The sequence below is a fragment of the Magnolia sinica genome, chromosome 15, assembly GCF_029962835.1.
Source record: "Magnolia sinica isolate HGM2019 chromosome 15, MsV1, whole genome shotgun sequence".
NCBI classification, from domain to species: Eukaryota; Viridiplantae; Streptophyta; class Magnoliopsida; order Magnoliales; family Magnoliaceae; genus Magnolia; species Magnolia sinica.
The window spans coordinates 73,466,439-73,479,048 of record NC_080587.1 but is presented as its reverse complement, the minus strand read 5'-3'; the positions used below and the strand labels follow the sequence as shown (position 1 = coordinate 73,479,048).

Genomic DNA, 12,610 nt, shown 5'->3' with positions numbered 1-12,610 from the left:
TAGGAAACGTGGGGCCCACTTTCCACCTCAAGGCCCACTTGACTCCAAGGATCATAATACTCCTCTCTTTCTTGACTGTCTTGGATAGAAGATTTTGGGCCCATCATGATGTGTGGATGATATCCGCTCCATTGATATGGACTGTTGGATGCAGATTGCCAGCAAGCCGAACCTTCCTGCGGTCAGAAGCTATCTGGGCCCCACAGTAATGTTGGTGAGAAATCTACCCTGTCCATCCGTTTTAACAGCTCATGTTAGGAAATGTGCCGAAAAACGAAGCAGATCCAAAAGTCAAGTAGTCCACACGACAGGAATAAGTGGTGAGGGAAATCCCTACCGTTGAAAAATTCCTGGGTCCACCCGGATATTTATGTGTCATCCAAACCATTCATAAGATTATTTCCATTGGGATGGACTGAAAACATAAATATTAGCTTGATCTAAAACTTGTGTGGCTAACGAATGTTTCAACGGTGGGCGTTCAATCTCCATTGTTTCGTGACCCATTTGAGTTTCATTTTTAGGCTCATGTAACGGATGGCCGGGAACTTCCTGGGGTCGTGGGCTACCATTCCAACATCAAATCGATCAAAGAAATATTAACCATTTGATCAACAACCTTTAATATGGATGGACAGGATCGTTCAAATAAAAGTAGACCCAATCAACAATCCGATCCATCTACATCTTAGGACCTATCATGGATTGATTATGATTCTAAAGAATCGCTTTCATTGGTAAATTGTAACCATCCCATCCATGGCTTAGAAAAAAGATGGCCGTAGAAAATAACACCAAATCAAGGATTGATTAGATCATCTAATCAGTGCAATTTGATCGTTGGTCTCATTAGATTTATCATAAGACGAAGGACTAACTTTAGATAATCAATTAAAATAATCCGAACGGTCAAATTCTTCAAATCCAAACATGAGTGGTTGCAAGTGATGGATGGAGTGGATGTCCATACATTATGGTGGCTCCACAGCTTTTTGTTGTACGGGCTCCCTATTGTAGGAAATTCGCCCTACTGGGAGATCTTTTTGGGACCATCCACTCATTTGAGACAATCAAATCAACCGCCTGGATTACTAAACCATGGACTCAGGTCCTGAAGATCATACATTCCTTCTCTCTCAATCTCACCACAATCGTTTCATCTTTTCCCCCCATGTGCTGCAGGTAGGTGATATATTCAATGAACGGTCCATCAATCTCTGTCACTACCATCAACGGCCACGATGGCCCAGATCCGATCGCATTGCTGGAGATTTCTGCACCTGGCCTGCCCAACATGATATTCGCAAATGACGGTGGGGCTGTGGTGGTCCTTAGACCGTTAACGAAAAACGGAGAAAGAGCATGTTTGTAATAGATGGGACTTTTTTGTTGGTGAGCCTAAATTCAATATACATGTATGAGCAATGGACAGTTAAAATGAATTCACCAACGGTCTGAATTCAATATACATGTATGGCCCACTTGATGAGTGTACCTGCCCAACCTGATGGGTGGCCAACCCATACACCCCATGCAAGTGGGCCCCAGAAAAACCTCATCTGATGATTTGTTGGTTGTTTTACTAACTATACAACAGAGAAATTACAGGCACCTTCTTTAAAAGAAGAAAGGAGTTACAAGGAACTGAACAGTCTTACAACCTTGCAAGTGGGACCAACATTTTCATAATCCAAACAATTGATCTGAGCCCCAAAACTGTCCCAAATCAATGGTCTGGATCATCAAGGTGTTGGTTGGTCCCACTTGCCATGTAATCTCTCTGTAGCAACAAATCATCAGATGAAGTTAGTAGCTGGCTACACCTTGCAAAGACTTTCAAGTGGGCCATACATGTATTTTAGATTCAGACCGTCTGAAAATTGATTTTAACTGTCCATTGCTTGCATATGTGTGGTCCACCAGGTGAGCATCTACAATCTAGATTGGTGTCCCATGTGCCTTCTGACCCATGTCGATGCGGCCCACCCACGAAAACTCCCATCTATTAGAAATCGGTACTGCTTTTGGCAGCGACGCTGAGCAGTCTTCTCCATTTTTCGTCGCTCAATACGACAACGCTGTCATTTGCGATTATCATGCTGGACCATCAAAGGGAATTGAGAACAATCAATCACAGCCATTGCCAAGAACTGAACATGGGACCAAGATTCAAGTCCTGCCGTCTCTTTTGCTCATGGTCCCCGTACGGCTGCATGCTCAGGTGATCTCCACTGCCCCTTTACACATCTCACAGATGCTCCCAACCAGTAAGCTATGCATGACTTTGTTGTTTGATTTCATACATTTTACTACTTCTGTAATTATTTCAAAAATTATTTACTATTCCTTACAGGTTAGATTTATATTTATTAACAATCAAGTCGAGTTGGGTTGAGTCTTCGAGCCGACCCAACCCGAGAAAAACAAAACACACACACGTGCAAACTCGTGAAAACTTCAATTCAATGTGAATCAAGGTTTAAATTATGGTCTGAAACCAGTACATATCAAGCAATACACAACAGATTCGGCTCCATGACTCAGTGGTAGACAGACTCTGTTTCAACACTGGGAATCTGGGATCATGGGATCGAGTGCCCGTATGGTGTTTGCGTGTGTGGGGGTGGGGGTGGGGGTGTGTGTAAAAAAAATTAAAGAAGAAGAAGAAGAAGAAGCAATACACAACTGTCTCGGCCCAAAATCAGGTGATATGATCCGGTTTCAGTGGTGACTGGTGTTGGCCGAAATGGGGATATATGATCAGGTACACCGACTCTGAATCCTTGATGTGAATACAACTCTGACATTTGACTATTGATAATGTGATTACAGTAACGAAACATGAGTGGATTCATTCAGGAAGAGACAACCAAACACCAAATTGAAAAAATCTTTACCTCTAATAGCATCACCGCCCCCTAATGCTCTTGTATCATATTTGCATGCTCTAGTAAAGTCGGGGCAGTAGGTAACCTGCAGTTAAACCAAACAAATGACATTTTCTAGAGAGCATGAAAAGAATGAAGGGGGACTCCAAAATTTTGGCCTTTTTCTAGCCAAAAAAGAACGAATGAACGAAAGAAAGAAAAGTGATTGGATGTTGTTGTATTTGATGTCTTAAATCGAGTCGGATACAAGGTCTGTCGATGCCATCGACAGTCTGTTCGATGGCATTGAATAGTTCTTGATCTCATCGATATTTTATGGATTTTCTTCAGTTAGTTGCTCTCACTGGCACTTTTTCGATGCCATCAACAGGCCTTTAATGCCATCGACAAGATTCCGTACAGATTTTACGCAAAACTACAAATTTGCAGAATTTGTTTTTGATTTCGTTTGAGATTCTTTCCAAAGCTATATATATATAGGTGTAAACAGGATTGAGAGGTATTCTAAGTGTTTCTAAGTTGTCCTAAAGTTTCAAGGGGTGTAGCAAGGGTGAGATTCGAGGTTGTTAGAATCGGGTAAGCTTTATCTCTTTGTAATCTCTGCTTTCATAGTGATTATTTGTCGCTTTATGCTGTGTTTTTTTTTCCAATAGGGTTTTTTCATGTTAAATCGATGTGTTTTCTATGTTTGCTTGGTGTTATTGGGTTACTATCTTAAATTCTTCTCTGTATGCTTCCATGGTCCCCCCAGCAGATGCATTAACTACAGGATGTTGTGATGTAGAGCAGGTCGCAGACAATTTCATGGCCAAGATGGATCAGAAAAGGCCCAGTCGACGACAGAAGTGATTTGGGCCGTTGGACCTTAGATCTGGCGTATCTTGCAATCCGAAATGAGTTACCTGACGTAAAATATATGATTTTGGGGTAGAACGAGCTACTTTAGCCAACCAACCCAGCTATGCTGGGTTGCGCAGCTCGGAATTGCAAAAAACTCCTGATCGACGGTCGTTTCCCTATTTTAATTTCGTTTTTACTATAAATAGTAAGTTTTAGTTTGATTATAACTCTTCATCCGTCGAGCTTTAGGAGTTGTGCCCAACATGAAAAGAGCTTAGAATAATTAGGAGAACGGTTTGGTGAAGCCAAATAGGACACTTACTATTTTTGGCCGAAAACCTTGCGCACTAGTAGACATCACAACTGTCTATAAATAGTAAGTTTACTATTTATAGTAAGTCGCGAATTCTAGGAGTTTTAGTTGTAGTTTGATTCTGATTTCTTTCTCATTGCTTGGTACTCCTATTTAAAGGGTTGTGAACTCGTTTTTATTCATTCATTAGGGCTAAAGTAGCTTCTCCTACCCCAAAATCATATAGGGCTTTCTTTCCTCGTGGATTCGAGAAGTCTCTGTGAGGAGTCCAGAGAAGTTCCGTGGATTCGGAATAGTTATCCTCTTGAGGAAGACAGTGCTCGACCTCACGTCCTTCCCTGCGTCATGCTAGAACAATCTGTACAGATGGGTCCACCTTTAGAGAATCCAAACCATTGAGCCACACCATGGATGAAAACTGCTACAGAAGAAAAATCCCCCATCACATAATCCCATCTCAATCGATACATGGGTTCCAAATGGATGCTTCAAAGTGATCCACTCGGCAGTTGATATGCAACATGAAAAAAATTCCACATAATCAGATGGTTGGGTTTGTTCTTGGAGACCATTGTTCGGCCCAGCCAGCAAATTACAAAAACGAAACGCAAACCACAATGGCAAGTTTCCAATCAATCAAGGACTTGATACATGAAGCCCACCCCATAGCATTCAATTTTTCCCTTCTAAACACACCCACCACCGACCAACTCTGATATCGAAAAACAACGATTATTCCTTTCCAACCATAAAGCCCAAATACCCACTAGGAGAACACGCCTCCAAACTGCCTTCCCATTCTTCCCTACACCTGCCCCATGCCATATTGGGAAAAAGCCTTCAATAGATTCAAACATCACCCAATCCATGTTAAAGATTACAATGAATCTCTCTCACATTTCCCTCGTGAAGGGACAATGAATGAAGAGGTGATCCACCAGTTCCACAGTCTGCATACACACAACAAAAATGTTGGGGATGATCATTCTCCTTTTTTGAAGTTCATCAATCGTGACAACCCCATTTCTTCCCACCAACCAAGCGAACGCCGCAACCTTAAGACGAGCAACGTAATGCCAAGCCAAACAAGGACAGCCACTATGCACCCCCAATGAAGATCCAAGCAACAATCTGTAGAACGAACAAACCGAAACCCAACCCGAGCATTCTATCTTCCACACGACGCAATTGCTCTCCTCGAAAGACAATTGATAGCTATGAAGACTATCCAAAAGCCTAACAAACTCATCGACCTTCTCATCCAGAAGGGTGGGGTGCAGACCACAGCACCACTAGACATAAAAAAGCACCAAGCTACAATGATATTCACCATTCTAGCTAACCTCAGAAATTCCTCATTGAGTGTCATCTCCACTAGCTACGAATCTACCCCAAAAGCGGACTCTCTCACCATCTCCCAACAGGAACCCAATGCCCGCTTCATGTCATAATCAAGGATTAAAAATCAGTTCTGGTGTATCGTATTGTTCGCCACCAATATGGGGTTGTATCACCCATATCAGGCTGTTCTGTTATGGTCCATTACGGCCATATCGCTCATGGACAAAACCAGCAGGCATTGAGTGCTACTTACTGTTTCCATATAATACTTCAAACCTACTGAAACACATCCAGTTGATTAATCACTGCCTTTTAACTACCAAATGTTTCATAAATACCTCCAATAGCTTAGGCTGAAAGGTGCTGTCAAGCATTACATCGACACCGTACATTGCCCTCGAATATGAACTATGCATTTCTGGGTGTACCATCGCAGCTGATTCAAATACTGCTCGAATCATATTTCTAACTCGCTGGTGAATATCCAGCCATTTCACTGCAGGGTTAAAGCATGAAAGAATGTTGAAGTCAGAAAAAAGAAAAAAAAAAAAAAACTAAATTCATGAAAGCATAAATTTCCCAAGTTCTCCACTTTCGCATTCCAGAAGCATGTAGACCCCACTGACAACTCAACATTCCATCATTGTCCAGTGGGACCCCCCACCTTGCATTTCTAGGATACCGGCATACAAATGGAACTAACATGGTTTTCCGACTAGACAACAACCAAATGCTGGGTCATCAATGGTGGAGCCCACTTGTTTCTGAAACAACAAGAAACAAGAATATGGTGTTTCTTCACTCCAAATAGGCTAGGTGTTTGCATTGAGAGCTTAATCCGGAAATGAATTTGATTTCCATGGAAATCTAGTTCGCCATGTTGGTGTTAAAAAAAGAAAAAGAAAAAGGAAAAAAGAAAAATGAAAGCGTGGAATTCAACCTCCATTTCCAAGATTCTACTCAAAACACGTAGACATCAATTTCTCCCAACGTGTCCAAGGTGATGAGGGATAGCTCTCACCCTTTGACCATTGACCTTTTAACATTCCCATAGAAAACTTCACTCAAAGCCAAACAATGGAGTGTTTATTGTTGTTGGATTCCATAATATTCCATTCGCCAATGATTCCATACAGGTTCTCCATTTCCATGTTTTGGATTCTCTCTATACAAACAGGTAGACGAAATATTTTAGAGTGCATTTGGATGTGCCCCAAACCACATATGGATATTTTCACAGAACGGCCGGTGCAGCATATTGGAACCACATTAGGTAGGGCTATCAATGGGCTGGGCAAAATTAAAATTTTGAATAGGTCCAGCCCGAGCAGTTCAAAATCCGGATGAAGCTAACCCCAGGCCCGGCCTGTTGACAGCCTTAACATTATGTGGAATACCAGTTTCCAGCCTATTCAGCCCCAAATCAACATCCAAAACAATCCAGGTCCTACCCGAAATGTAACTGATGTTAATTAAGCTCAACAAGCATCCTACCTGCCCCACCTTCCTAGCTAGGGCACCCAAAGATATTCTTAGCCAATAGAGAAAAACTTTGATACTGTGCCAGTGTGTGATGGATGATATGCAGGCACTTAGAAATTGCATACATGGCATATAAGTAGTTAAATTAAACTGTCCAAATTATGGTACCCAGTGTAGATTTATCATGAACCAACATTAAGCTTATTAGAATATCTGGTTATCAGACTGATGGACATTTATTGCACCCTTTTTTTAAAGATACATAAACTGGACGGTTAAAATGGGGGAAAAAAAAATCCAAGTCTGATTTCCACGAACAAGTGTCGATGAATCAGAGGTTAGGATTGTTCAACCAATCTGATATTGGGGTTTGTGACCTGGCGACAGTGGGCTGCAGTAATCCAGTCGGTTTATTTGAGTTAATATATGCGATGTGTACAATTTCTGAGTGCCTGAGTATCAAGCATCATAGGCAGCCTGAGTATCATATAACTCGAGTATCTTCCCATGCACTTAGGATCCAAGGGAAAGAATGAAAGGCACCTTGATGTTCCTTTTCGAACTCCATCACGAAATCTGGCGTGTTCTTGTGATTCAACTTCCCAATATAATTCTGGAAACGAACACAGTTAATTAAAGGATGATAAATTGCAGAAATTCCTGGAGAATGAGATAAATGTGTAAAAATGACCTCCAACATGAAGTACTGTTAACTATGGAAGATCATGAGTGTTTATGAACCTTGATTGCGACTAAGTGAATCTGCAAGGCTGTCAACTGGATGGGCTGGCCAAATAGGCTTCTGGTCTAGTCTGCCATGGGCATGCATGGCCTCGCATTTAGTTAGTCCCATGAGTAGACCTGGGCGCCTGATTTTCAGGCCGAGAAAATAAATGAGCTAGACCTTGGCCTGAACGCAAGTTTTACTTCTTTATTGAGGATGAGTGTGAGAGTGGTTCACCATGCGCTTGCCATGGACAGGCTCGGACCCAAATTTCATGCCTGACAAATGACAGACTGACACTGGCCTGGTCTAACACAGCCCACTGCAAGCTTTGCTAACCAGTATGTGTTTACAAGGCATCTCATCTACATGAGATCCAAGCCATCCATCTGGTGGATCCCATCATTTGGATGCTTTGGCACCAAAGTCAGGCTGGTCTGCTCATCAGGTGGGCTACAATTTACAAAAGGAATGGGCAGATGAAAAAAGTTTAGGCAAGTTTTCCTAAACCGCCCACCTATTTCTAACTTTGTGGCCCACCCGACAAGTAGACCAGTTTGATTTCCAGGCAAGGGTCTCTACTCAGTTGGATACACATGATGGAAAGTGTGGATCTCACCCCGTCTACCATGCGGGCACGTGTCAGTGTGTACATGAAGTGCCTCATAGAAGTTTGTGGGTTTGCAAAGTAAACTCTACTTGCCACTATGATTTATGTTTTTTTTTTTTTTTTTAGTTGTTGAAATTTTGGTTTTAAAAAATTTAAAAATTCGGAAATTTTTATTTTACCATAAAAATGATGCTGAAATTTTCAAATGAAAAAGTATAGTTTTGCTTTTATCGCACATCGGAAATGAGAAATACTTTAAGTTTTGGAGAATGAGACGCTCGGGTTGCGTGTTCTTGTTGTAGCAATGCAGGCACGAGCATGGCTATAATGTTACTAGTTAGCGTACTTTGTACTTCGCACGTGCGCATTGTGTTTCCATCGCGAGACAGAGCTTGTGTGTGAGTGATCTGATGTGAGCCTAGGTTTTATAGGCTATAGAGAACGATCGGATTATTAATCCGAAACGGTTAGTCATTTTACAAAAAAACGACAATAGTCCGAAAATGGATGGATTATGATGATCCAATAGTCATATCTTTTAATTCGATGACCAGAAATGTCCCAAATTAAACTAGACTATTCCAATAAAATTAAAAAAAATCAATCAACTCCAACATATCTCTCCTCGTCCATCAAATCTTACATAAAACATCACCGTTAAAAATACTACAAACACATCAATTGTTTTAGTATGTTAAAAGATCAACTACGTTGAATTATTTCTAAGTGGACCCTTCGTGATTGTTGCACGCAGGATATAGATAGGCTTGTTTTATCCTGAAAGCAATTCACATGCAACCCATCAGCAATTGATAAGGGAGCGAATCATGCTTTAAAGACAACATAATTTTTACATGACTCAGCCATGATGAAACAAAAAATAATAATAATTTTTATTTTTTTTATTTTTTCAGTATTTCCCAACATTTTTTATCAGCTTCGTTCATTTTATCAGATAATTTTAAGGATCGAGTAAATAAAATAAAATAAAGCATATCTAATGCTCAAGTGGACCATACTACAGAAAATAACGTGCATTGAATATATACCATAAAAAATATATTGGGAGGCATTGAATTTTGGATCAAGTTCTGGGTCATATGAAGGTTTCAGCTATGGGGTCCTTACTCTTGCCCGGGTGGTAGACTCTCAAGAGTTTTAACTCCCGGTCAAGGGTTCGAGTGGCCATAGGTGGTGAAATTCCACCAGCGTGGGTGTGTGGGATGTGTGTGCGTGTATAAAAAAAGGTTTTAGCTATGGAAATTATTATTCTCATTATTTTTTATGTTGGTGCTTCTGTGCTTTTCAGTATACTTTAAGGGCCTGTTTGGATTCGTGTATAAGAGGGCGGTGTATCGTATTAGAAGTGAATATTTCTGAATATTCCAATTACATAGCATTTGGATTGAAGCGTTTAATGGACGGTATCCCATGCGCACGATTTCAATCTGTTACCAAAAATTCGAAATTGCGGTATTGTGTTGTCAGAGTTCACGCCTCTCGTCATTACAGCCGAATGACGGCACCGCACTGACACCAGCTCCATGGCTGATTGTCACGTTGATTTCGCAGTGCAGTGGTGCCAAATCAGGGAACGGATTGGCTACTCCCCCTGACACCAACTCCATGGCTGGTGGTCGGTGCTGTGTGGGCCCCACTGATGATGTATGTGTTTCATCCATTCCGTTCATCAATTTTTAGATATCAATTTATTGCTTGATCCCAAAAATGAGAGCGACATATATATATCAGGTGGATCACACCACATGAAAACAATAGTGATTGGATATCAACCATTAAAATCCTCCTATGGCCCACTATACTATTTATTTGACATCCAATTTACTGATTAGGTCATACAGACCTAGATGAAGAGAATAAAGAAATATCAGCTTGATCGAAAACATTATGGCCCCCAACATGTTTTTAATGGTCGACCCTCATTCAACACTGTTTCCTGTAATGTGGTCCACCAGAGATTTGGATATATCTCATTTTAGATTCAGACTGTAAAATGATGCATAAAAATATATTTCTGGAATGGATGAAATACATACATCATGGTGGGGTCCACATAGCAACGACCACCATCCATTGGCTGGTGTCGGGGGGGGGGGCAAATCATGATGGAATGGTGATAAAATTCAATCTGTACATGTAGTATTCGGAAACTTGTATGGTTGTACAGTACGCAAACATAATGCCTCCTATCCAAACGCTGATCTGTATAAGATACTCTATACTATTCTCCATAATACCTCTAATCCAAATACCGATTTGTCTCGCCGTAATTTGTATGTATTATGAAAACTGTTCATGTAATTTGGATGTATTATGAAAACCGTTCATTGTATACATGAACAGTACCCGAATACTGTATAATACAATACAATACACGGATCCAAACAGGCCCTAATTTTAGTTGTAGGGTTAGGGCTCAGCGGAGCTCTATCCCAACCCGGCCTGCAATTCTAAACCTAAGCTCAAATCTAAGCCGAGCCTGTGATGAGCTGAAATAGTCGAACTTGAGTTGGCCTGGAATATTTACAGAAAGGCTGACACGGGTCTACCAAGCTTGAGAATCTCTATATGGATAAATAGTATATTGGTGTGCTTGAGAGGGGGGAGAATGAAAGAAACCAGAAAAAAATTAGGTTTAGCATAGATTTGTTGGGCCGGGCCAAATTTATAGGCTACGGGGAGCTAAGAGCAACTGTGCGAGTCCATCCCGATTTACAATTGGGCTCCTGATCTAAACGCGAGCCCGAGCCCGACCTTCAGGCCTGATACACCACCCCAAACCCGGCCCAATATGGGCCAAGCCCGAAGGGCCGTCAGGACTATTCAGCCCATCAATAGCCCTAGTCGCAACCCTAAAATAAGCCGGAAAAATGGATGGACAGCGTGCATAAACCACATACATTCATGGTAGCCCAACATAGTTAAATCGGTAGGATAAAAGTATAAAACGTTTTGAGTCACTCAATGGGTAATCCAATTTCTTGTAACTCATTTATAAAGTCATATAACCCTAGATAAAGGGCTCAACTGGCAGACTGAGTGGAGTTACCTCGTTTCAACACTCGAGGTCTTGGTATCTATCCCTAGTGGGGGCGGCTAACATGGAGTGTGTGTACTGACATGGGTGTGTAATGACAAGCTAACCCCAAAAAAAACAAAGAAAAACAAAAAGATGAAGGGAAAACACAAATATCATCTTAGTCCAAGACTGCTCCAGCCACTGAGAAATTTCTAACCATGAATGCTTTAATCCCCACTCTATGGTCACTTGAGCTTTCGATCTACCTCATTTTTTGAGAACACACCCTAAAATATATGGAAAAATGGATTGATGGCATGGATAAAACACATGCATACATAGCTTTTCCAGTACCGATGACCTATCCCCGCCAATCCCTGGCTAGTAACTTACAGGGGCTCTGAGGGGCTACTGTGATGCATGGGTTTTATCCAAACCATCCATCCATTTTGCCATATCAATTTAGGGCTCCCAAAAATGAGCCAGATCCAAGGTTAAGGTGGACCCCACCACACAAAACAGCGGTGATAATGACCCACCATTGAAACTTTCCTAGGGCCCACCATGATAGTTAATTTCCATCCAACATCACAAGGTTACACAGACCTGGATGAAGGAAAAACACAAATATCAGCTTAGAACTTCTATGGCCCCAAATATATTTTCAATAGTAAGTATTTAGTCCCCAAAGTGTGGTACACTTGAAACTTGGATCTACCTCATTTATGGGCTTGTACGCTAAAATGATATGGCAGACTGGATAGACGGTTCAGATAAAATCCATACATCATGGTGGCCTAGGAAAAGGCATGGGAGGTACCCAATCCGCGTCGGGGCCACTACCAAATCAGAGCCATTTCGAGCTTTCCAGACGACTCGTGTGTTCGGATCCCACCATGGTTGAACCATGCCTTGGAAATAACCTCTATGTGATTAGGACCGTCCACTAGCTGGGCCCAACCCAAGCCAAGTGCTAGCCGAGCCCAGGATGGCTCGGGCCATGATGGACCTAAACAAATACATCGAGCTCAGCCCATGATTGTTATGCATGGTCTAATCCCAACTATCAGCTTTCATGCAAGATCTGGGCTGTCATTAGGTGTGCCTCCTCATGCAAGACACACCACCCAAATGCCCTTGAAACCCTAAATGGGCCCAACCCGGGATGGACTGATGGCCTTGTAGATGAATCCAAAGCCCGACCCACTTGATAAGCGGGCTTGAATTTTAGGTCAGCCAAACCCTGACCCTTGTATTCCAGACCAAGTCTAGCCTAACGGGCTAGCCGGGTTCATTAACTACCCTTATTGAGATCAACATGGCTATGGTTTGACCCGACCTACTTAAAATTCATCAAGCCCAAGCCTAAGCC

The 12,610-nt window shown here is 41.7% G+C and overlaps 1 protein-coding gene across 1 annotated transcript; it reads right to left on the bottom strand.

Annotated features, from left to right (window-relative positions):
• Positions 1 to 2,461: 2,461 nt before the first annotated feature.
• LOC131226995 (uncharacterized) lies at positions 2,462 to 7,693 on the bottom strand. The gene is made up of 4 exons (XM_058222683.1): positions 7,606 to 7,693; positions 7,408 to 7,524; positions 5,721 to 5,878; positions 2,462 to 2,973 (listed from the first exon to the last, which is right to left on the bottom strand). Exons 1-4 carry the CDS (start codon positions 7,691 to 7,693, stop codon positions 2,827 to 2,829), a joined length of 510 nt encoding a protein of 169 aa, XP_058078666.1. The 3' UTR covers positions 2,462 to 2,826.
• Between the last annotated feature and the right edge of the window lie 4,917 nt (positions 7,694 to 12,610).